This window comes from Marmota marmota, unplaced genomic scaffold, assembly GCF_001458135.2.
Source record: "Marmota marmota marmota unplaced genomic scaffold, marMar, whole genome shotgun sequence".
Lineage (NCBI taxonomy): Eukaryota > Metazoa > Chordata > Mammalia > Rodentia > Sciuridae > Marmota > Marmota marmota.
The window spans coordinates 10,994,999-11,020,592 of NW_025999900.1; the positions used below are offsets into that span (position 1 = coordinate 10,994,999).

Here is a 25,594-nt window from a genome sequence, read left to right on the forward strand (position 1 = left end):
TGCAGCAGGCGCCGCAGCCGTACGAGTTCTTCAGCGAAGAGAACAGCCCGAAATGGCGGGGACTGCTGGTCTCGGCCCTGCGGAAGGTCAGTTCTGGGGCGGGGGTGGCCGCCAGGGCCCTGGGAGGGGCCGGACGGCGGGCGGGGTGCCGGGCCCGGTCCCCCGAAGTTCTAACGGGGAGTAGCTTGTTCTCCCAGCACTTGGGTCCCGAGGCCAAACAGTGTCTCTGCCTGGCGACAGGGAACTCATAATTGCCTGTTGCATCCTGAAGGACGTTTTCTCATTTTTTTTTTTTTTCTTTTTTGGCCGGGTCCCGGAAGGAAGGTTTTGTTATGATCATAAAACTGGATTTCATGTTGCAGTCATTTCGTCAGACAACTTCCGCCGTTGACCAATTTGTTGTCCTCAGGCAGGATTCGGGCAAGAGAAAGTACCGCTGATATTTAGACAGTTTCTAAAACAAAAGCTCATTTTCAGGTCGGGTAATTATTTTTAATTGAATTCTTTGGGGGTGTTCCCCCCAGGCAGTTTGCTTGTCAAGGTTGTCCACTCGCTTATAAGGCATTGCTTTTTCTTTCTTTTTTGTAATATGAATGTTTCACATGTGTGAAGTGTCAGTGAATCATAATACTCATTTTACAATTCTTGAGGTGAATCTAAAGCGCCTCCCCACTTCCAGCAAAAGACGTCTTGCCTTAATACAGATATTTTCCTTATCCAATTTGGTTAGTTTCTTTTCTGGGTACAATTTCGAATGTGGAATCACTTTAAGGAACAAAAAAGGGGACAGCTCATACAAATCGATCTTTCAAGTTTGGGCGTATTGTTAGGATGCTTCTCTCCTGTTCGTGGTGTCAGTCTTCCTCTGTGAACTTAGGTAATAATTATACTGTCATTTTCATAATAAATTATCTTGTGAGGTCAAGACAAATTCAAAGACTGTATATGGGTTCATGATTACTTGTCATGCTCACTAACATGGGCTTCCTTTACTGTTGATACAGACTTAGTCCCTTGTCTTTTATGTAAAATAACCAAGAATAAATTGCAAAAATAATAAAGAAAAAACAATTTTAAAAGATTGCACTTGGGGGCTTGGGATATAGCTCAGTTGATAGAGTGTTTGCCTCCCATGCACAGGACCCCAGCACCACGAGGAAAAAAAGAAAAAGAAAAAAAGACTACACTTGGAATGTAATTCTTTATACATTAAATTCCTAGAAATGAAAGGCAGTAGTGCATTTAAAGGTAAAAACGTTTTCTTCATGCATTCAGAATTTCAAATTTTCTAATTTCATGATTCTTAAAAGTAGACATTTCTTCCCTTAGGGCAAACACCAAGTCGTGGCTTTTTAAAACACTTGGTGGAATGACTGTCATTTCATTGGTGTGCTGGGTTCTAAAGTATTAAATTGACCTTCTTCCATGCATAGCCCAATTCTGTAAGGAGAGAGAATGAATTTGGAAGTGTGCTGAATGATGATAATGAACTCTGGCCTGAATTAAAAGCAAAGGAGGAAATGCTTAGATAGTAATTAGCCCTTCTACCATGCAGAAGTGTGAGTGAAGTTACCAGGTAGGCCTATATTGTCGGCAGAATGAAGCAAGTATATGCTCATTAGTACTTTGTGGTAGCAAATAGTATTTAAGTGTAGGTAGCTTTGATTCTAATAATCCTCATGTACAGGTTCAGATTTATTTTTTTCAGGCTAGGTTAGAACAAAATCAGGACTAGCATCTAAGCCTGGTACATTGCCTTGGTCCTATTACTTAGCATTTAAATGTTGTGCTTGTTTTCTAGGTGCCTTGCAGATACTATATTGTTGTATTCAACAATTGTGGTATATCCTTTGCTTATAAAATTACTAAGAAAATTTGGCCTTTTGTGGTGAATTATAAAAACAGTTTCTATTAATTTATTAAATCAGTGTTATAGAATTGAGATACATTCCCATGGAATCATTTTTTATATCTCTGGAAAATTTTTGGTGAAAGTGATTCAGATTATATGTATTTTTACAGTATTTGGAACATTGTGACATGCAGTTTCATAGTGCCTACTATGAGTTGCAGGCATTACAGCTCTTAAGGTACTCAAGATTCACTCTGCTAACCATGTTTTTGTATGATAAGAATTTCCACCATTTATGAAGAAGACTGTCTTCATATTCATAGGCTGTAGGTTGGGAATGTAACTCAGTGGTAGAATGCTTACCAGCATGCCAAGGCCCTGAGTTCTATCCCTAACACTGAGAAGAAAAAAAGAAGAAAAGCATGCAGAACTTAAACCACCTTCCTCCAGATGACCATAGAGTTACAGACTACTAGGATTTGACTATACTATTTCTCTCTTTCATTTGGCACTACCGTTGAACATTTGATATATTATAACTCTATGCATTGTTTAATATTTATTGCACACATTTTAGGTACTTGGCACCATGTTGGATATTAAGATTACAAAAATAAATTTTAAAAAGTAAAGGCCTTTACAAGCTAGACCAAAAGTTCTAAGAAGCATTTACCAACTAGACCAAAATTCTAAGTTCTGAGGTTTGGGTTTTTGTAAATGAGATACCAATTCTAAGCTTAGATTTCTGTAATGAATATCCAGTAGCAATGTAGTTTAATTGGCTCTGTCAGGTTAATGCATTTTAAACATCTTAGTGGAACCTCCAAAATTATTAAAATAGAATTTTCAGAAAGGCAAAAATTCTGTGCAAATGTAAAGAAACATGTGTCAGTGATGTCATTATTTAATGAGAGCTCTAGTAAAATGTTAGATTCATGTAAATTTTTTATTATTTATAGGTCAATTTATCTTATAAATAATAATAGAAAATAATGAAAGTTTCAAGCAGAACACTGCACTGAGAAATGCCTAGTATTATCTTTTGCTGGGTTTCAAGTTTTGGCTAATTTTTATGAAGACTCTGTTTGGCAAAATCATCATTTTCAACATTGAAAAAACAAGGGGTGATAGCTTCTGCAGCACATACACTAAAATTGGAATGGTACAGAGAAGATTAGCATGGCCTCTGTGCAAGGGTGATAGCAAATTCATGAAGTGTTCTGTAAAAAAAAAAGAAAGAAAGAAAATGTAAGGGATTTAAAAAAATAATATGTAAGTATTTATTTTACTATGTAGAAACACAAAGGCTGAGGAATGGATTTATAGAAAAATAATCGTAAAAATAGAAATGCATTGTTCTTTAACTTAACTCAGGGTCTCCATGCACTTTACCACTGATCTACACTTCCAGCCCTTTCTTTAACTTTAAAAGCAAAACCTCAGCTAGGGCATTTAAAAACATACAGGGCTACAAAGCAGAGTTGAAATCACATTATTAATTGATAATATGTGGATTGTTAACATTATTGCTAAATTATGTATCTTTCCCAAAAGAGCCAAGATCATAAGTGCCTTCACCAATACTCCCCAAGAACATTGAAGCTATGGTATTCTGTGGGAAAAAAAAGAGCAGGGCTACATTTGTAAGTGTAGTTTATTACCTTTGATTTTGAAGTATCTTTTATTTTATGCATGTGCTGATTATATGCTGAGATAAATTAGCACTCTTCATATGGCAAATATGTCTTAAAACAATTTTACCACATTTTCAGTCTGATATTTCCATGGTAAATGACTTTTCTATAAGGTTTTCCTTATCAGGCTAGCCATGGAAAAGAAAAATGTCTATTTTCTTACCATCTGTAGTTATAAATGTCAGACAGAGCTAGAAAGAATTGGTTGAATTCCTGGGTCTAATTCAATTCCTGTTAAATATCGACCTCCCTACCCTGTGACAATTTTGCTCTCAGATAGCTGTCTAAAAGGCAAGTGATATAGAAAATGTGTGGGTTAATTAATAGCAGTCCATGGCAAGGAAAAAGTAGGTAAGAGCTCTGACTGAGAAATGCCTTTGTGAAATCTGAAAGATTCTAGTGTTTTCTGCCTTTCTACCAATGTCTGTTGGAAGTTTGTTTTAGAAGACTGTACATGATCTTTCCTGAGGCCCACAAGAAAAGTATAGGGTGACTTAAGAAAATAAAATTGGTGTCACTGATATATAATAGGTCACAGAAGTCTTTAAGTACTGGGTTCTGGAGGATATATGGTACTGAGTGTATCCTGTATGCCAGGCACTATTCTTGATACTGAGGATTGTAGCAAGGTCCCTTCTGTCATAAAACTTTCATTCTAAATGGCTGGGAGAGGGCTGGGAGAGACAGACAATAAAGTTGCAAGCAATTATAGGAAAGATAAGTAGGAATTAACAAAACAAAGGAGGAGGAGAAGAGATTTGAGGTAGAGGGAACTGTAGGACTTTATTTAAATTAAGAACAAAGAGAATAAGGTCTTTATTTAAATTAAGAACAAAGAGAATAAGGAGAAGTAGCCTGTGTGGTAGACTATGTGTAGGTGAAGTTAAGGTCTCTACCTTAGACCAAGAAAGTTGTGTATGGTTATTTGTTAATTATGTAGCAAGGTAATTACATTAACTTGATCGTAATTGCTCTTTGAAAAGATCACTCCAGGTTAAAGCCAGAAACTAAGAGATCCTATGATTTTTTTTTTTTTTTTAAACGTGAGGCCTGTTCTGGATTTCCTAAAGCTACTGAATACAACAATAGAACTCAAGAGAATCATTTGGAATTATTCTAAACTAACAATAGCTCAAACCTAATGCAAAGGGTTCAGCCAGAACTGGATGAGCATTAGAAATGCATTTTAACTCGGTGCATTTAGCTCCCTGTCAGCCATGATTTAGTAGCCTTTTCTATTTTCAGTTTAATTTTGGTATGGTATATTTGGAGTAATAATATTCCATTAAAGTGTTCTATGCTGAATATCCACAGCATTACCTGTGTTACCACTTGACATAAATCAAGTATGTGTCTTTTATATTAACCATAGCTTCTCTTTAAAAGGAACAGTAGTTTGATTATATCCTCTGTTAGCCTTTATATTGGAATTAAGAAGGAATTTTAATGAAACTAATGGATATAGCATTATCTCATGTAGTCAGCGTTAGAAATTAACAACTTAAAATTTTTTTCTTTTCATAAAAATGTGACAATAAGTAGAAATCTTTTAAAATGTATAAAGTGTTATAAACTTCACATTTTAATGTGTAGTAGTGAAGCAACACAATAAAAATAACATCAAGATCTAGGTATGGGTACTAGTGTTAGCTTTTTCAAGTAAGATTTTTCTACATTCTAGTTTTCTTCAAGTTATTTTATAAACTCAAATTCTACTTCTTATTTACAAAACAATCTGTAGTACTTTCTTAATTGACCCATTAGCAGAATTTGACTGCTGATATTTCCCTCTTCCTTAAAATCCTTAATATCTTTGTTTTATTTACTTTTTTTTTTATATGGTGCTGAGGATTGAACCCAGTGCCTCACACATGTGAGGCAAGCACTCAACCACTGAGCTACAACCCCAGCCCTGGAAGTCCTTTTCTTACATGACTTCCAGAACACCATACTCTTCTGGTTTTCTCTCTTTGGATATCCTTTCTTATTTATTTATTTATTTATTTAATTTTTTAAATTAATTAATTTATTGGTTCTTTTTAGTTATATATGACAGTAGAATCTATTTTGACATAATTATAAAAGCATGGGCAATATCCTGTTCTAATTTGGTCCTCAGTACCTCTTCTTCCCCTCCCCTTCCTTCTTCCCCCTCCCTTTCTTCTACTGGTCTTTCTGCCATTTACTCATATAGTTATTTTTTAAAAAATTAATTTCTTGTGAATATAGATGATGGTGAGATTCATTGTGGTATATTCATATATGTACATAGGAAAGTAATGTTAGATTCATTCCACTCTTTCCTTTTCCCATCTCCCCTTGCTTCCTTTCATTCCCCTTTGTCTACTCCACTGAACTTATATATTTTTTTTTCTTATCTCTTCCCTTACTGTGGGTTAGCTTCCACATACCAGAGTAAACATTTGATCTTTGGTATTTGGGGATTAGCTTATTTCACTTAACATAATAGTCTCCAGATTCATCCGTTTACCAACAAATGTCGTAAAGTCATTCATCTTTATGGCTAAGTAGTACTCCATTGTGTGTATATGCCACTTTTCCTTTATCCATTCATCTCTTGAAGGGCACCTAGGATGGCTTTATAGGATGTTCTTTCTAGGTCTTCTATCTTGATTCCTTTTCATTTTCTCATCCACATCATTTTGACCTCCCCAGGGCTTAGTTATAGACTTGTTTCTTTTTTTACACCCACTCTCTTGGGTATAAAGCGAGCTTTATTATTTCATATATCATTTATACATATTTACAAATTCCTTCTCCTTGCCTCTCACATAGTAGGCAAATACCACGGAGGTATATATCCTCAGACCCCTCTCCTAAGGTTTTTTTTTTAATATTTATTTTTTAGTTTTAGGTGGACACAATATCTTTATTTTATTTTTATTTGGGGCTGAGAATCGAACCCAGTGCCTCACTCATGCTAGGCGAGCGCACTAGCACTTGAGCCACATCCCCAACCACCCCCCTAAGTTTTAACTTTCGTTTTTTTATTTTTATACTTCCACATAGATGTATGATGGTTATCTCAACCAATATTGAATTCTTCCTCTTCCTCCCAGAACTTGCTCCTTTTGTAGCAGTTCCCATATCAGTAATTGGCTACTCCATCCTTCCAATTGTTCCAGCTAAAAATCTTGTGTTATTTTTTAATCTTTCTTTTTTTTTTTAGGTTTCTATCTAATTCATGCCTTCATTTTATTTTTTAATTGATTTTATTATTTTTTAAAATACACAACAACAATGGAATGCATTACAATCCTTATTACACATATAGAGCACAATTTTTCGTATCTCTGTATATAAAGTATGTACACATCAATTTATGCCATTATACATGTACTTTTTTTGCATTACAATTCTTAATACACATATATACCACAGTTTTTCTGTATATAAGGTGTGTTGACACCCAATTCAAATCTTCATACATGTTCTTTGGATAATGATGACCATCACATTCCACCATCCTTGCTAATTCCCTCCCCCCTCCTTTTCCCTCCCACCCCTCTTCCCTATCTAGAATTAATTTAATCCTCCCATGCTGTCCCTCCCTACCCCACTATGAGTCACCCCCCTTATATCAGAGAAAATATTCAGCATTTGTTTTTTGGGATTGGCTGACTTCATTTAGCATTATCTTCTCCAGCACCATCCATTTACCTGCAAATGCCATGATTTTGTTCTTTTTTAATGCTGAGTAATATTCCATTGTGTATAAATGCCACATTTTTTAATCCCCTTCATCCATTGAAGGACATCTAGGTTGGCTCCACAGTTTAGCTATTGTGAATTGTGCTGCTATAAACATTGATGTGGCTGTGTCCCTGTAGTATGCTGTTTTTAAGTCCTTTGGGTATAGTCCGAGAAGAGGAATAGCTGGGTCAAATGGTGGTTCCATTCCCAGATTTCCAAAGAATCTCATTGTCCTTGGACAGAAGATGTATCAGATATTAAACTGATAAGAACAGATACTACACTTGATCTTAGACAAAAGGCTAAGCGAATGAATCTTTTTTTTTCATACCATGTATCTAATCTTTTCACAATTCTTTTAGCTCTACTTCCAACTCTAACTACATCTAGTCACCATTTCATACTTTTCTTAATTCACCACCTAGAATCAGGTGATCATCACTGATCTCTTGGAGTTTTGAAATTGTCTCTTAACTGGTCTCTTGCTTCATTCAGTCTTAGCACAACAGAGATAAGTGAGATCATATCACTCTTTTGTTCAAAATTCTGTCAATGCTTCTCAGAATAAAAGTTTTTTGTTTTTATGGCCTGCTAGGTTCTCTGTAGTTAGTGATGCCCCCTCTTGCTTCTACCTTTTGAACTACTTAATACTGTCCCTTGTTTGCTCCACTCGTACTCCATACTGGTTTTCTTATGTCTATAACACATTGACATGTACTAGTCTCAGGACTTTCATGCTTGTTTTAGCTTCCTGGAACACCTTTTCCTCAGGTGATTATGTTGCTGGTCCTTTTATCTCCGTTAGGTCTTTATTGTCATCAGATATCATCTTCTTGGAGATGTCTTCCCCTATAGCCTCTCTAAAACTGATACATTCTCCTGCTTTTTGGATAATCCTACATAGATGTTCATGACATAACCCAGGCCGTAAACCTACATTTACAGTATAAATGGTACACCCAGTTTCCAGAACAGAACTCAGACATCATTCCTTGTGTCTCATACCAGCCTTACATATCATTGAGTCTGCTTGAATCTTCCTTGTAAATTAGTTTTCTAACTTTTGCTGTGTATCCCCAAAAGAATTTTGAAAAACTTGTACTTTTTAATGTTTTTATTTACTGAGTGCTTAATGACAAGGTACTAGGTTACCAGTAGATTGGGAATAAAAGTGTGGGGAGCAGATAGGAGGGAATAAAAAATGAGAAATTGTTCTATGGTTCCTGACTGATCTTAATGAGTGTATAATGCACAACTTTGGTTTCAGTTCTTGATTATATACCTTAATCAGAAAAATGTTACCTAAAAATATTATATTCTTTAACAGGTTTGTTGGGGGTGTAATTGACATATAGTAAGATGCATATATTTAAAGTGTACAGGTTGATAAGTTTTGATATTAGGTATACATCAGTGAAACCACAATACAGATAATGAACACATCCTTTTACCCTCTGAATTTCTTTTGACTATTTGTACTTCTCTCTCTTTTCCCTTCCCACTGCCCATCCCCAAGCAATCCCTGATCTGCTTTTTATCACTATTAATTGCATTTCTAGAGTTTTATCCTAGTGGAATCATACAGTATATACTCTTTTCTAAAAATCTGGCTTCTTTCAATAATAATAATAATATTATAATTATTATTACTATTTTGGTACTGAGGATTGAACCCAGCAGTGCTTTACCTCTGAGCTACATCCTCATTTCTTAATTTTTTATTATTTTTTATTTTGAGACAGTGTATCACTAAGTTGCTGAGGCTAGCCTCAAATTTTTGATTGTCCTACCTCAGCCTCTTGAATTTCTGGATTATAATAGGCATATGCCACCACACCCAGTATCCTCATTATTTAAAAATTCTTCCATGTGTTTGCATATATGCATGTATCAGTAGTTTGTTTCTTTTTATTATTCAATAGTATTCTATTATATAGTTATACTATGGTTTGTTTTTCCCTTCACCTATTGACATACTTTTGGGTTTTCAGATCTTGGCTATTACAAATAAAGCTGCTATGAACATTTGTGTGCAAGTTTTTGTCTAGACATGTATTTCATTTTCTCTTGGGTAATTACAAGGAGTAATTGGATTGATGGTATGTTTTAACTTTTTAAGAGACTATCAAACTATTTCCAAAGTTTGATTGTACATTTTTAAATTACTGTCAGCAATATTTAGCATTTCATTCTGCCAGCACTTGTAATTTAATTTTAGCCATTCTAATAGTTCAGCAATGGTCTCTTGTGGTTTTAATTTGCATTTCCCTAATGATTAGTGATGTTGAACATTTTCATGTTCTTATTTACTATCCATGTTTCTTCTTTGGAGAAGTTTGTTTAGATTTTGTGCCCATGTTGCTTGTTTTCTTATTGAGTTTTGAGAATTTGTCTGATATAAGCCCTTTATCAAAAGATTTTTGTCCAGTCTATAGCTTGTTTTTTTTTTCAGTATTTGGGATCGAACCTCAATATGCTCTTCTTCTGAACTATATCCCCAGACACACACACACACACACACATACACACACACATATATACACACACACACATACATACACACAGTCTTACTAACTTGCCTTGGCTGTCCTGGAGCTTGTGATCCTCCAGCCTCACCCTCCTGAACAGCTGGGATTACTGGTGTGCATCACCATGCTGAGCTCTCATTCTCTTAATGAGGTCTTTTGAAGAGCAAATGTTCAGATTTTTATGAATTCCAATTTATCTGTTTGGAATATTTTTTTGGGGGGGGGGACTATGTCATATCCAAAAAGTCTTTGTCTAACCCAGGGTTACAAAAATTTTCTACCTACTTATTTTCTTCTACAAGTTTTAGAGATCTAGGTTTACATTTAGATCTGTGATTCATTTGAATTGACTTTTACATGTAGTATGACAATTCCATATTTGGTAGGGTTTTTTGCATATGAATAGCTGGTTGTTTCAGATATTGAAAAGGCTGTCCTTTCTCCTTTAGGTCTTCACACCTTCCATATATATATATGGGTTTAATTCAGGACAGTCTGTTCTGTACTTTCTATCTTTGTGTGTATCTGGTCAGTACCACACAGTTTTGATTACTGTTGCTTTATAAAAATTCTTTTTTTAATAAAAATTCTTTTTTAAAAAAACATTTTTAAGTTGTAGATGGACGCAACACCTCTATTTTATTTATTTATTTCAATGTGGAGCTTAGGATCGAAGCTAGTGCTTCACATGTTAGGCAAGCACTCTACCAGTGAGTCACAACCCCAGCCCTGCTTTATAAAAATTCTTGACATCAGGTAATGTTAATGCTCCAACTTTGTTCTTTTGTTTTCATTATTCTAGAATCTTTTTATATTTCCATTAGAATTTTTAAATCAGCACATCAATTTCTACAAAAAAACTTTCTGGAATTTTGATTGGAATTGTATTGATTTAATAGATTCCTTCAGAGGAATTGACACAGTGTTGAGTCTTCCAAATAAAAAATAAAGTCTCTCTCTTTATTTATTGAGGTCTTTAATTTCTATCAGCAGTATTATAGTTTTAGTGTATATCTTTAAAATGAAATTTATTTCTTCTTAAATTGAATTTTAACTTTTTCATAATGAAAAAACTTCTAGTAGTCTTAGCTTTTTTTTTTTTTTTTTGCAATACTTAGGATTGAACCCCAAGATGATCTACCACAAAACTATATCCCCAGGTACCCATGTATATGTATATGTATGTATATACAAATATAGATATATACACACACATTTTATATATATATAATGTCAGAGACATTTGGAACCTTGCAGGAATCTGCAATAAAATGAAGAATTTGCATAAACAAAGGTCAATCTGACAGTGTTACTAAAAGAATTTATTTCTATATTGTACCTGAAACTCAAATATTAGTTCATTGAACAAATGTACTAGGAAGACTTTTTATTTGATGGTAAATAGGGAAAACTGAAAAGTATAAATTAAGAAATAATATTTCTATAACTTTTCAAATATACTGTTTATTTGAGTAAAAATAATTTAAAGTTAAAATGGTCTGTGAATCTATTCATGTATTTATAGTTTTATGAGTATACTATTTACAGTGTATGTGTAAGCATATACCTCTGGCAATTTGAAAATATGTTGTAACTAAAATACAGGTCTGACCTGTTAATCTACTGCTAAAGACTAAAAATTATTTTAATTGCTCATTTTCTAGCTAGTCTTTTAGAAAAATTTGACAGATGAATTTGTTCTAATGTGATAATTTTATGTTTACTGTCTCTTAGGGTGCTGAGATAGTAAATATTGTGGAAATGTAAAGTATGGCTACCTTTCATTGTTATCTTGATATCCTATTAGGGTGTCTAGGGGTGGGATTTTAACATTGCATGTTGGTTATTGTGGATGCTTTCTTATTTGATATTAATTAAAGAAGTTTGACATAAGAAATTTTGATCCTTATTATTAAAGTTGCTTTGCAAGTTATTTATCAAAACCATAATCACAGAAAAAAGTCCTTTCCTGTTAAACATTATTTTAATTCTTATATATAGTCATTTTCATGGAGTTGGGCCTGAGTTTTTTAGTGAAGAATAAAAAAGTCTCTTTTATTCTATTGACCTAGAAGTGTATAATTTAGAAATATTACGTTTCCTCTTGTCATATTAAAGAAGTACAGGGTATAAGAGGAAATGGTTATTTTCCCCAATTCAAAACCTAAGAAACATATTATAAAGCTGACTTTTTAGATGTTGGTTCTGTATATAATTTATAACTGCCTTACTTAAACGCTTCTTACTCAGATAGCTTCAAAAAGTAGTCTCTCTCCACTTTTTCATGTAACCTTCCTTTTTTCCTACTCCTCACTTCATATTATTTTTCTTAATCGTCTTTGTATTTTATCAAAGTAAAAACATAACTAGCTCTCTATGTCTGCTTTCTTGAGACAATCACTTTTAGCTCTTCTGAGTGTCTTGTTTTTGTATTCTGTCTTTTAAAGGAAGATAGCATTTTTATATTGCTTTTCTTGATTTTTCTGTTTTGGACTTCATCTGTTGAATTCTTTTCATGAAAGAAGAATATTCTAGTGTGTTCTTTAATAAACATACACATTACCCACTCCATCCACACACCTTGCCACACAAGCATACTTTCTGCCTCCCCTCCTCATGATCATATGTTAGTTTTGGTTTAATATTAAAAGCTTATGTTATTACGACTATTACTGCTATTTGTATTAAACCACTTCTTTCCTTTTTGCTTTTACTGGTGTTAATAATTATCTTGTTTTCTTATTTGTACATTTTCTGTGTATCAATTCTCAAACTCAAACTCTGTACCAGTTTTCTATATTCTCAAGATTTTTAGTTCCATCAGGTGCTCTATCAATTTTGTTTTCTTGAGAGTTTCCCCCAGAGCCTTCTGACCTGAATCTGGACTGGTGACATTTCTATTTATTAAATAGTTCTCATCCTATAATTTTCCTTCATTTCATCCTAGGCATTCCTTTGATCTTTTTTCCATGTTGATTTCTTCTTTTCTTATATTCTGGATTTTTCTCTTTCATGATTTTTATACTCATTTTAGTATGATACAACCTACAGAGGCTTAATGAGAAAGACTATATGAGAGATAAAAATTTTTACCTTGTTATGTCTACAAATATCTTTACATTACTATGACAGATGATTGATAATTTGTTGGAATCTTGAATTCATTGTTGTTTAGTTTTTAGTATTAATATTAAAGTCAGGAACTAGCTCGTGTCTGCTGCTTGTATATAATACACTCTTCCTCCCTCCCAATCTTGTAGGATATTCTCTGTCTCTTAAACTCTGACTGCATGTGTATGAGAGAGAGAGAGAGAGAGAGAGATGGGGGGGAGAGGGAAGGAGGGATAGAGGGAGGTGTGTACTGGGGATTGAATTCTGGAGCACTATATCATTGAGCTATATCCCCAGTCCTTTAACTTGTGATCCTCCTGTCTCTTCTGAGTAGCTGGTATTACAGGTGTGTGCTGCTGTGCCAGTACAGAATTCTGACATTTTAATTTTTTTCATTGAACTGTATACAAAATGGCTATTTAGACTTATTTTATTGATAATTTCACCCCTTGATTTTCTCTTTGCCTGATGATTCCTTTTAAATCCTATTTATGATGAATTGGAACCCAATCAGAAAAATGCATAAAGGATAAATATACAATTTAAGGGACACCAGTTTTATCATCCAGCACATTGTATGTTAGAAGACAGCACATTGTCAGCATTTATCTCATTATATCTCTGTAAAGGTAACCCACTTTTATGGTAGTTACTACTTTTCTTCATAATTTTCTTATCTAATAAGGTGTCCCTAAATACCAAAGTTTAATTTTGTCTGATTTTGAACTTTGTGAATAGAATCCATCATATGTGTTCTTTTTGTCTGGCTTCATTTTGTTAACATTATTTTGAAAATGTATCCATGTTTTTGTGCTTTTCATTAATACTGTTAATTTTTTTTGCTGTATATATTCCATTGTATGGACATTCCACAACATATCTAGTTAGATGTACATGTCTTTGGGTAAACATGTGAGCTCATTTCTCTAGAATAGTGATATGTAATAGGAATATAATGTGAACCACATATATAATTTAAAATTCTCTTCAAGCTGCATTTAAAAAGAAGAAACAGATGAAGTTGATTTCAATTACATATATATATATATATATATATATATATATATATATATATATATTANGAGTGGTATAGTTAGATCATATGGTATATATATATATATATTAGTATTTTTTTAGTTGTAGTTGGACACAATATCTTTATTTTTATGTGGTGCTGAGGATCGAACCCAGTGCATTACACGTGCAAGGCAAGCGCTCTACCACGTAACTATAGCCTCAGCCCCTCAATAATATATTTTATTTAGCCTAATAAATATATAATCATTTCAGCATGTAATAAATATAAAAATTAAGATATTTGACATTTTTTATACTAAATATTTGAATTCTTGTATGTGTTTTATACTCTTTAGAGTCCATTTCGATTCAGTGGTGCTTCATTATAGGTGTTCATTAGCCACACGTGACTAATGTCTACTACATTAGATGCATAATTATAAAGAGTGTGTGTGTGTGTGTGTGTCAGTGTGTATATAGTTATGATGAGACACATTCTGAGAGATGGATTGTTAGGTGATGTTGTCCTTTTTTGATCATCGTGGAGTATACTTACACAAACCTAGATGATTAATCACTTACTGGTTAATCACTTACTGTGTCCTTTTAATGCATTCTCTGTTATAGTAAACTTACCATTTTTGTTTTTTAAGAGATGGGGTCCTGGTTAGGCTGGCACCAATCTCCTGGACTCAAGCAATCTTCTTGCCTCAGCAGTCCTTCTGTCTCAGCTCCCAAGTTGCTGGGACTACGAGTAGCTGGGACTATAGGTGTGTGCCACCACACCTGGCTATGAACTTTCTTTATAAGTAGCAAGAACGTTGCTGAGAGCCACGGCCGAGTCTGTATGGCCCCTGGCATTTTGCCAACAGTATTGATTGACAGGCGAGGCATTACTATCTGCCTCTGCCGCAACTTTTGAGTTCTCGCACTATTTTGGAGCTCTCGTGGGGATTTCCGGGGATTCCCCGAGAGTTCCCATTGGTCGGGAAGTGCAGGAGGAGGGATTTCCGGGAGAGATATTTCCGGCTGGGGGTTTCCTGGAGAAGCCTCGTGGCGTTCGGGAGGATTCCCCGGGAGCTGTGTGAAGTGTTTTCCTGCAGTTTAAAAATAAAGTTTGTTCCTGCTTCAGTGGCTGGTGATTTGTGCCCAGCCAGACTGCGGCAAACGTACTCCAAAATAAAAATTAAAAGTAAAGGATAGTAAATACACAAACTAGTAACATAGTTGTTGATTATCATTGTCAACTATTATGCACTTTTCAGAATTGTATGTGCTATACTTTGATATGACTGGCAGAATGGTAGGCTTGTTTACACCAACATCACCACAAACATATGAGTAGTGTCAATATAACAATGTTGACATCAGGACAGCTATAACCTCACTAGGTATTAAGAATTCTTCAGTTCCATTGTAAATTTTTTTTGGTGGTACTGGAGATTAAACCCAGGAGCTCTCTACCACCAAGCTACATGCCCAGACCATTATTATTATTATTATTTTTAAATTTTAAGATAGGGTCTTGCTAAGTTGCCTAGGCTGACCTCAAACTTTGAATCTTCCTACCTCAGACTCCCATTAGCTGGAATTATAGCAGGTGCACCAATGTATCTGGCTAGTTCCATTATAATCTTATGGAATCACTCTCTTATGTGTGATCTGTTGCTGACCAGAATGTCATGTGGCTCATGTCTGTATATAATGGTGAAATTTTTGAAAGCAATTGAGCCATTTAACACTTCGGTAGTGTATGAGAGTTCCTATTGCTCCACATAATCACCAGTATTTGATATTAATAGACTTTTTAATTTTGCTGACTGCTGAGTGGGTAATAACTTTCAGTGTGGTTCAAGTTGCATTTCTTTGTTTACTAAAGAGCTAGAGTATCTTCATATGTATGTTGGCTATTTAAATTTCTTCTTTTGTGAAGTGCTCATTTAAGTATTTTTTTAACCTTTATTTTATTTATTTTTATGTGGTGCCAAGAATTGAACCCAGTGCCTTACACATGCCAGGCAAGTGCTCTGCCACTGAGCTATGGTCCCAGCCCTCATTTTAAGTATTTTTTGCCTTTACTTTATTTTTATTTTGCAGGGCAGGAAATCAAGCCTAGGGCCTTGCTCATGCTAGGCAACACTCCACTACTGAGCTATATCCCCTATCCATACCCGCATTTGTTTTCTACTGAGTTTGGTTTTCTCCCCCACTGGTGGTGCTGGGGATTGAACCCAGGGCCTTGTGCATGGTAAGCAAACACTCTTACAACTGATCTGTGTCCCCAGCCCTCTATTTTTTTTTTCCAGTTGTAGATGGGTAAAATACTTATTATTTATTTATTTTTATATGGTGCTGAGGATAGAACCCAGTGCTTCACTGAGCTACATAACACCAACCCCTCTATTGGGGTTTGGATAATTTTTTTTCTTATTGAAGTTTTAGAAGTTCTTTATATATTCTGGATATGAATCATTTTGTTATATTTGTCACATACATCTCTACTTCCATAACTTACCTTTTTACTTTCTTTAAGGTAGCTTTTGATGAATCTGAGTTAAATATAGTTAAAGTGTGTTACCCCTTCCCTTTATGGTTAATAACTTCTGTGTTCTATATAATAAGTCTTTTTCTATCCTAAGATCATGAAGATATCTGTTTACATTATCAGAACTTTATTAAATATGTTTATTTAATAGGTCTGAAATCCAGCAAGTATTGATTTTTATGTAAAATATGAAGTAGAGATTGAGTTTGGTTTTTTTCTATATAGGTGTCTTAATTGTTCATCCACTTGCCCTACTTCTCCACAGTCCACACTCTCCCATACTCTAGTAAATTGTCACTTTTGTTTAAGTCAAGGGTCCATGTACATACAATCTTGCTTCTGAAGACTCTCATCTGTTCCATTGATTTATTTCTCTATTCTTATGCCAATACCATTAATTGCTGCAGGTTTGTAGTAAAGAATAACAACTAGGGGACCAAATACTTTTGCTTCTTTAAGAGTATGTGACTGATTTTCTTAGCCTTTTGCATTTTCTATATTATTTTTGAAATTATCTTGTCAATTTATTTTGAAATTATCTTGTCAATTTCAGAAAACAACCTTGGCTGGGGATATAGCTCAGTTGGTAAAGTGCTTTCCTTGCATGCACAAGGCTCTGGGTTCGATCCCCAGCATCACACACACACACACACAAAATCAACCTGCTCGATTTTAATTGTAATTTTTTTAACTTCATGTGGAGAATTAATATATTTACAATATTAAGTCCGATAATCACAAAGGTATTCTCTTTCATGTATTTAGATTTTCAGTTTCTCTTAATAGTATGATTTTCTCCCACGGGGTCATCTTCTTTTTGTAAGATTTAGTCCAAAGTACATGATATTTTTTATTCTATTATAAAAGCTATTATTTGAAAATTTTATTTTCTAGCTTTGTTGCTGGTGCATAGAAATGAAAGTTTACTTTTTATGAATTCACATAATTTATCTGTACAATAGGTTTGTCTTGCATGGTTGTATTAATCTGGAGTCTCTAGAGAAACTAAACTAATAATACTCATACACACACACATACATATTTAGAAAGAAATTTACTACTATAAGAGAATAGGCTCATGCAATTATGGAGGCTGAGAAGTACAAAATCTGTATTTGGCAAGTTGGAGACCCAGTATACTATAGTTCTGGTCTGAGTCTGAAGGCCAGAAACCAGAAGAGCTGATATTATGAGTTCCAGTGTGAGTCCTAATCCAAACACAGAAGGCTGATATCTCATTTCGAATACAGTCAAGCAAGGAAATAATTCTTTATTACTTAGTCTTTTATTCTTTTAATATATAGGTCTTTAGTAGAATAGATGAGGCCACCCACATTGGAGAGGGCAATTTGCTTTACTAATTCTACCAATTTAAATGTTTATCTTATCTTAAATACCCTCAGATACTCAGAAATAATGTATAATCAAATATCTAGGTACCCCCAAATCAGCTATCACAAGGCACAATCAAATTATCTGAAAATTAGTTTCTTCCTTACCAATTCTTATACTTTCATTACTTCTTCTCACTTTATTGCACTAACCAGGATCTCCAGTACAGTGTGAAATAGAAATAATGATAGCGTGTATCCTTGCCCTTTTCCTGTTCTCAAAATGAAGCTTTTGTTGTTTTAGCATTAACTTTGATTTTATTTTACCTTTTTTTGGTTAGATATCCTTTGCCAAATTAAGGAGGTTCACTGAGAGATTTTATGATGGATGTTGAAAATTTTTCAGATACTTTGTCAACATCTATTGAGATGATCTTATTTTTCTCTTTTAATCATCTAAAGTATTTAATTATATTACTTGATTTTCCAGCATTAAATCAGCTTTACCTTCCTGGGTTAAACCAAATTGGTCATGTTGTATATAGTCTTTTAAAATGTATATTATGGAATTTAGTTGGCTGATATTTTATTTAGCCTTTGGTTTCTGTGAAGAGTGAAAATGGCCTAAAATTTTCATTTTTCTTTTTGAGTTTTCATATCAAGGATAGTCTCATAATTAATTTAGAAATGTTAGTGTTTTTCTATTTTTCTGGTCAAGTTTGCTTAAGATTGTTGCATTTTTTCCTTAAATGTTTGATGAGTTTGTCAATGAAATCAAGTAGGCCCATATAATGAATTATAATATTGAATCCCAACAAATTTCAAAAAATTGAAATTATAAAAAGTGTATTTTGACCACATGATTATTCTAGAAATCAATAAAAAGATAACCTAAAAAAATCCCATATATTCAGAAGTTAAGAAATTCACTTCTAGATTCCAAAGTATATTAGAAAAAACATAATACTAATGTTATCGTTTTTTTCTAATATACTAACAGTTATTTTGAACTGAATGCTTACAAAAATATTTCATATCAAAATCTATGGATTTTTGGGCTGGGGTTGTGGCTCAGCGGTAAAGTGCTCACCTAGCACATGTAAGGCCCTGGGTTCAATCCTCAGCACCACATAAAAATAAATAGATAAGTAAAGGTATTGTGTCCAACTACAACTAAAAAAAAAAAAATATTTAAAAAAAAATCTGTGGATTTTGGGCTAGGGTTGTGGCTCAGTGGTAGAGAGGTTGCCACCCACGTGTGAGACACTGGATTAAATCCTCAGTACCACATAAAACTAAATAAATAAAATAAAGATATTGTATTAATCTACAACTAAAAATTTTTTTAAAGAAATCTGTGAATTTTAACAAAAGTAGCACTTTGAGAAAATGCTCATATTGAAGAAGAAAATTTGAACAGTAATGATTTTCAGAAAGTTAGCAGAAGAACAGAAAAAGCAGAAGAAATAATAAAGATGAAGCAAAAATAAATGAAACATAAAATAGCATCAATGAAGTCAAGAATTGATTCTTGAAAAGATTAATAAAATTGATTCAATTAATAAAAGTAATAAAACTTCTGAGATACTAAATCAAGAAAAAGAATGAACATACAAATAAATAATATTAGCAGTGACAGAAGGGACTTCATTATAGATCTTATAAGACTTACAGAATATAAGAGGCTATAATGCTCTATTTTATGCTAATGTTTTTTGCAATGATTTTATTCAAGGGTAGACTACTCAGGAAATGGTAAAGCCTAAATTATAAGCCATCCATTCATTGGTATTTATTGGTTTCATAGTGAATACATGATCCAGATGTGAGGAAGAATTTTATCCTGAATTTTGAGAATTTAGATGAAATAGTCAACTTCATGCTATTTTCTTTGTGGGGTAGATTTAATTAATGATTCAATTTTTAAAAATAATTATGAGACTATTAAAGATTTTTGGGATTTTTTATTTGTTTATTTGTCAAGGGCACTGATATCCTTTTAATACCCTGCCATAAAAAGTTTAAAGCAGTACTTAAGTTCTATTAGCAAGTATTTATAAGACACCTACTCTATGGTAGGCAATATTACTTACTGTATTTCTCATATCCAGTGAAACTGGATATTTTTAGGATAAAATTATTAAGGTTTAGCTTTAGTAAATTAAAAACAAAAAGGGTTCTACATAGCTAGGTGGTAAAACAAGCAACATATGCCATTATAAAAGTTCAGTAGCACCTACTTCATAAAGTATCTGTATAATTTGTATAGTAGTATGTTTTTTTCAGAGATACCTTTATTGCTGGGGTTCATGACCTAGCGGTTTTCTTAGTTGGCTTTAGGGTATCCATGATTCCTTTGAAATTGTATAGAGACACATACACACACACACACACACACACATGCTTTTTGGTTTGAGGGAGAAGAACACTCAATGGCCTTTTCACAGATTTTCAAAAGATCCAAAAAAGTATAAAGAAACACTGCTCTGTGAGTTAAGGAAAGTTTACATGGACCGATAAATAGTTTTTCATTTTGATTTATGTTTGTATTAGAGTAACCGTCCTAGCAAAATATTAATTATATATAAGATTTGCTTAGTTTTTTTTTATTCATTTTGTATTATTTTACCAGTACTATAACTGAGAACTTTTATTTTAAGGTTCAGGAGCAAGTACATCCCAATCTATCAGCTAATGAAGAGTCTCTTTATTATATTGAAGAACTGATTTTTCAGCTGCTTAATAAATTATGCATGGCCCAACCAAGGACTGTTCAAGATGTTGAGGTAAAAATTATTTTGTTATTTCAAAGAGCCATGGAATTGCTGTACAAATTAAATTTTGTATGTGGATCTATATTATTCTAAATTATTAGTAATGAGCCATTGAAATTATATGTGATATATGTGGTCTGTTTTATTTTTGTAGGGATTACACCCAGGGGTGCTTAACCACTGAGTCACATCACCAACCCTTTTTATTATTTGTTTTGAGATAGGGTCTCATTAAATCACTTGGGCCTTGCTAAGATGCTGAGGCTGGCTTTGAACTTGTAGTCCTCCTGCCTCAGCCTGCTGAGTTGCTAGGATTACAAAGTAGTTTATTGAGAAAGAAAAGTTTTTCATTAAAAAAACACTAAAACAATTGGATAAATTTATGAGGGGAAAACCTTGAAATCTGTCTCATACCACAGATATAAATTAATTCAAAAGCAATTAGACATAGACATAAAAACTGAAAATTGTAAGGTTTCTAAAAGAAAATGCCAGAGAATATCATCTTAACCTGGGATTAGGCATACTTTTTTTTTTTTTGTATTGGGGATTGAACCTGGGGGTGCTCTACCACTGAGCTATATCCCCAGCCCTTTTTATTTTTTTATTTTAAGACTGTGTGTCACTAAGTTGCTAGGGTTCATAAGTTGCTAGGACTGGCCTCTAACTTGTGATCCTTCTGCCTTATCCTGGAATTACAGACGTGTATCATTACACCCAGAAGGGTTAGGCAAATATTTTTTGATAGGACTCAAAACACAGTAACTAAAGAATAAAATTGATGGGACAGTAAAAAGGTACAAATCCCATATGAAGGGAAAATACTTGTAAAATGTATTACTGACAAAGGGCTTGAACCCAGAATAAGTTAAAAAAACTTCTACAAATAAATAAGAAAAATATACCTTCTTCCCCAAATTGGCAAAAATCTTTAAAAGAAATTTCATGAAAGAAAATATATTTAATAGCTAATAAGTACATGAAAAGGTACTAAAGCTCAGAAGTCATCTGGAAAATAGGAATTAAAATCACAATGAGAGGGCTGGGGTTGTGGCTCAGTAGCAGAGCGCTGCCTTACACATGTGAGGCACTGGGTTCTATCTTCAGCACCACATAAATATAAATTAATAAAATAAAGATATTGTGTCCATGTATAACTAAAAATATTTTTAAAAAATAATCACAATGAGCTGGGGATGCAACTATGTGGTACAGCACTTGCTTAGCATACATGAGGCTCAGGGTATAATCCCTAGTATGCAAAAATAAAACAAATCACAGTGAGATATTATTTCACATCAACCAAAAGCTATAAAATTAAAGATTAATTGTGCCACATGTTGGTGGCAGTATAGAGCAGCTGGAACTCTTTATATTGCTTGTGGGAATATAAACTGGTATAAAAACTTTTGAAAATCGTTTAGCAGTTTCTAATAAAGTTATATATCTATTGCATGACTCAGCAGTTCTCCAAATTTACCCTAGAGAAAGAAAATATATGTTCCTGAAGAGGTTTATATGTGAATGTCTAGGCAGTTTAATTCTTAATAGTGGTAAATTCATAAAATGAAATACTAATCAGCAACTATTAACACGTTCTCTAACATAGCTGCAAATCACAGAGCGAAAAAAGCCAGAACCTAGAGTACATATATTGTAAGATTTCATTTTAAGAACTTTAGAAACAGGTAAAACCAATGGTGGTAGAAATCAGGGTAGTGGTTGCCTAGAAAGGGTGGATATCAATTATACAATGTTCTCTATGTTGATTTAGATGATGGTTACAAGAGTGTGAACATTTTCAAAACTCATCAAGTTGGGCAGGCATGGTAGCACACGCGTGTAATCCTAGTGGTTCGGGAGGCTGAGGCGAGAGGACCACAAGTTCAAGGCCAGCCTCAGCAATTTATGGAGGCGCTAACCAACTTAGTGAGACCTTGTCTCAAAATAAAAAATGAAAATAATTTTAAAAAAGGGATGGAAGGATGGCTCAGTGGTAGAGCACTCTTGGGTTCAATCCCCCATATAAAACAAAACAAACTCATCTAATTATACATTTAAGATCTGTGCCATTTTCTGCATAAAAATATTACTTCAGTAGATAAATGTAAATTTTTGCTTATTGATTAAAAATACATCTACCTCTAAAAGAGTGTGTGTGCATTAGAGTTCAAATACTTGTTTTGCCTTAGTTTCATGGGAGTATTTTTAGAATTGTAGAAGTACTAGTACAGCTTTTAAAAATTGCTTTTGTACTATAAAATTTACATTATCTTTCTTTTGAAGATTGTTTCTATAATAAAGCAATAACTTGCAGCATTAAGGAAAATCTTAATTTGCGGTGATTAAGGTATTATTTTTTTCAGGAACCCTTGGAATTAAAACATTTGTTTTTATACTTCTCCACTGAAAGATTTGAACTTTAAATAAATACAATGAAAGAATACTTTTCAGTAGCTAAATTTGCTAAAATATGAGAATATAATTTTAAAAGTAGGAAACTTTGCTAAATTGAAGTTTTATTCAGGTATCAGTAATTCTCATTATTTGTGTCAATCACTTGTTAAATTTAAAATTAGGTGAACCACAGAGGCTTGGATTATTTTTGCCAAAATCTGTATTTCCATGGTCATTCTGAGGTCCCACACCCACATGATCTCATTATATCTGTTTTTATAAATTCTCTTTACTTAACGTGATCACTGATAACTATTTCATGTTAATGTCCTATACATGATATCTTTTCCTTTTTCAAGTTCATCTTTTTTTTTACTTTTGTAGTACTATGCATACTAACTAGACCAGTGCTTTCTCACTGACCTACATCCCCAGCCTCCAGTTCATCTTAAATTATGTGAAAAAATCTTAATAGTCCTATTGGTCTTTTTTTTCTCTTTTTAATATTTTGTTTTAGTTGTAGTTCGACACAATACCTTTATTTTATTTTTATGTGGTGCTGAGGATTGAACCCAATGCCCCGCACGTGCTAGGCGAGCGCTCTACTGCTGAGCCACAACCACAGCCCCCTATTGGCCTTTTTTTAAACATAAAAATTTATTTAATATAGTAAACGGAACATATTATATCATACTGTTCCCTGTTTGCAGTAAATATAATGTTAAAGTTGACTTTTTATGAGTTTTCTATTTGTGAACACTTCTCTTAATTCTGCGATGGTATTGCAACGATCTAAACAGGAACGAGTTCAAAAGACCTTTCCTCATCCAATTGACAAATGGGCTATTGCTGATGCACAATCTGCCATAGAGAAACGAAAACGAAGAAATCCTCTTTTACTACCTGTGGACAAAATTCATCCTTCATTGAAGGTAATAAGATTAAACATTTGGGGAATTCTTTTACAAATAATTATTTATAAATCATTGGTGTATTTATGTAGTATTAATGTAGCATGGTCTGTTAGTATATATGTGCACTTGCATGTGTATTGTACTTATACATACATACATATATGCATATTAGTATGTGTACAAAATAAAATAGGAGTTGCAAGTATATGTCAGTGGTAGAGCACATGCTTAATGTATGTGAGGCCCTGTATTCAATATTCAGCACTGCCTGCCCCAAAAGAACAAAATAAAAATAAATGTGCTCTGATGAATTAGGATTGCTTTCAAATAATATTAAAAGTTATTAATTGTGAGAATGCATTGTGGCACTTTTCAAGGAATGCTAACCTGACTGGTTTTTATGTATTTGGCCATGATTCTTAAGCTTTTGTTGATTAGAAAAGTATATGTAATGTCAAAAGTATATGTAATGTGGGCTGGGGTTGTGGCTCAGCGGTACAGCGCTCGCCTAGCATGTGCAAGGCCCTGGGTTCGATCCTCAGCACCACATAAAAATAAATAAATAAAGATATTGTGTCTAAAAAATAAATATTAAAAAAGTATATGTAATATAAAAATGTCATTTTAAAATGTCATAAACATTTTAAAATTAATCTGTAATACAGATATTTCACTACACTTTAGAAAAGCAGGCCAGAGAATATTATTTAATCTCTAGAATATGCTTGTTGTATATTGATTCAAAGACCATTTGGAAGAAATTTCAAGAACACCCGCCCTACACACACACAAACACACATCCTCCCTTCCAATAGAAAATGTTATAATTAGGGGATGCTGGTTTAAAACAAGGTCCTTGAAGAAAGGAGATATTTGTCAAATGGGTTTTAGATAATGTGTTAAGAGATTTCAGTGAAGTACAGCTCGTAATTTCTATATTAGAATCAACTATTCTCATTTAATAAGAAATCAGATTTATTCGATTAGATATCTTTAAAAATTTTTTTGACGCCTGTAGCACTGGGATCAAAATGTAATTTTATATCCTGTAATACCTATAAGTTGAGACATTTGACTTATAGAAAGTTCTTTATAAGAAAAAAAAAATAGGAATTTTTAAGTGTTTAACTGATACTAGACAGTGTTATTTTTTGAAATTATTTATTTTTTCCACAGGAAGTTTTGGGGTATAAAGTGGACTACCATGTGTCCCTATATATTGTGGCTGTACTAGAGTATATATCAGCAGATATTTTGAAATTGGCTGGTAATTATGTTTTTAATATCCGACATTATGAAATATCTCAACAGGATATTAAAGTGTCTATGTGTGCAGATAAGGTAAGTGATAAAAGTTATTTAAACTGAATAATAATGTGCATCATTTCTGCCTCAATTTTTAATATATTATTATCTTAGTAATTTTATAATTCCTGACATTAGAAGACAGAAAAATCTTGGTTATACAGTAACCATAATATTTCCATGTTTTTAAGAGTATGTCAGGATGGGTGGGGAATTTCTCTTTTTTTCCCACAAAGAATCTTTTACCTAGAGGAAAAAAACATGCAGAGTTTCAAACCACTTTAAGAAAAGTAGCTTGAGTTTTATATTTTTAGGAGAACATGTAAAGTTCACTCTGGTACTTCTAAGTACAACTGATATTGAAGAGCATACTTTGGTTTCACAAGATAGTTTAGTAGGGCACAGCCAAAGA

At 33.4% G+C, this 25,594-nt stretch overlaps 1 protein-coding gene, 1 non-coding gene and 1 pseudogene across 2 annotated transcripts in view; 2 read left to right on the forward strand and 1 right to left on the reverse strand.

Annotated features, from left to right (window-relative positions):
- Positions 1-2,976: 2,976 nt before the first annotated feature.
- LOC125615446 lies at positions 2,977-3,082 on the forward strand. The gene has a single exon (XR_007346100.1). It is a non-coding gene; the product is annotated as a U6 spliceosomal RNA (small nuclear RNA).
- Positions 3,083-7,450: 4,368 nt separating this feature from the next.
- LOC125615421 lies at positions 7,451-7,576 on the reverse strand (annotated as a pseudogene).
- Positions 7,577-16,145: 8,569 nt separating this feature from the next.
- Positions 16,146-25,594, forward strand: part of Sos2 (SOS Ras/Rho guanine nucleotide exchange factor 2) — an 80,627-nt gene continuing 71,178 nt past the window's right edge. The window contains exons 1-4 of the mRNA XM_048798617.1: positions 16,146-16,164; positions 20,453-20,578; positions 23,764-23,895; positions 25,054-25,218. Of these exons, the coding sequence (XP_048654574.1) occupies positions 16,162-16,164; positions 20,453-20,578; positions 23,764-23,895; positions 25,054-25,218 (426 nt within the window). The 5' untranslated portion in view covers positions 16,146-16,161. The remainder of the gene's footprint in view (positions 16,165-20,452; positions 20,579-23,763; positions 23,896-25,053; positions 25,219-25,594) is intronic.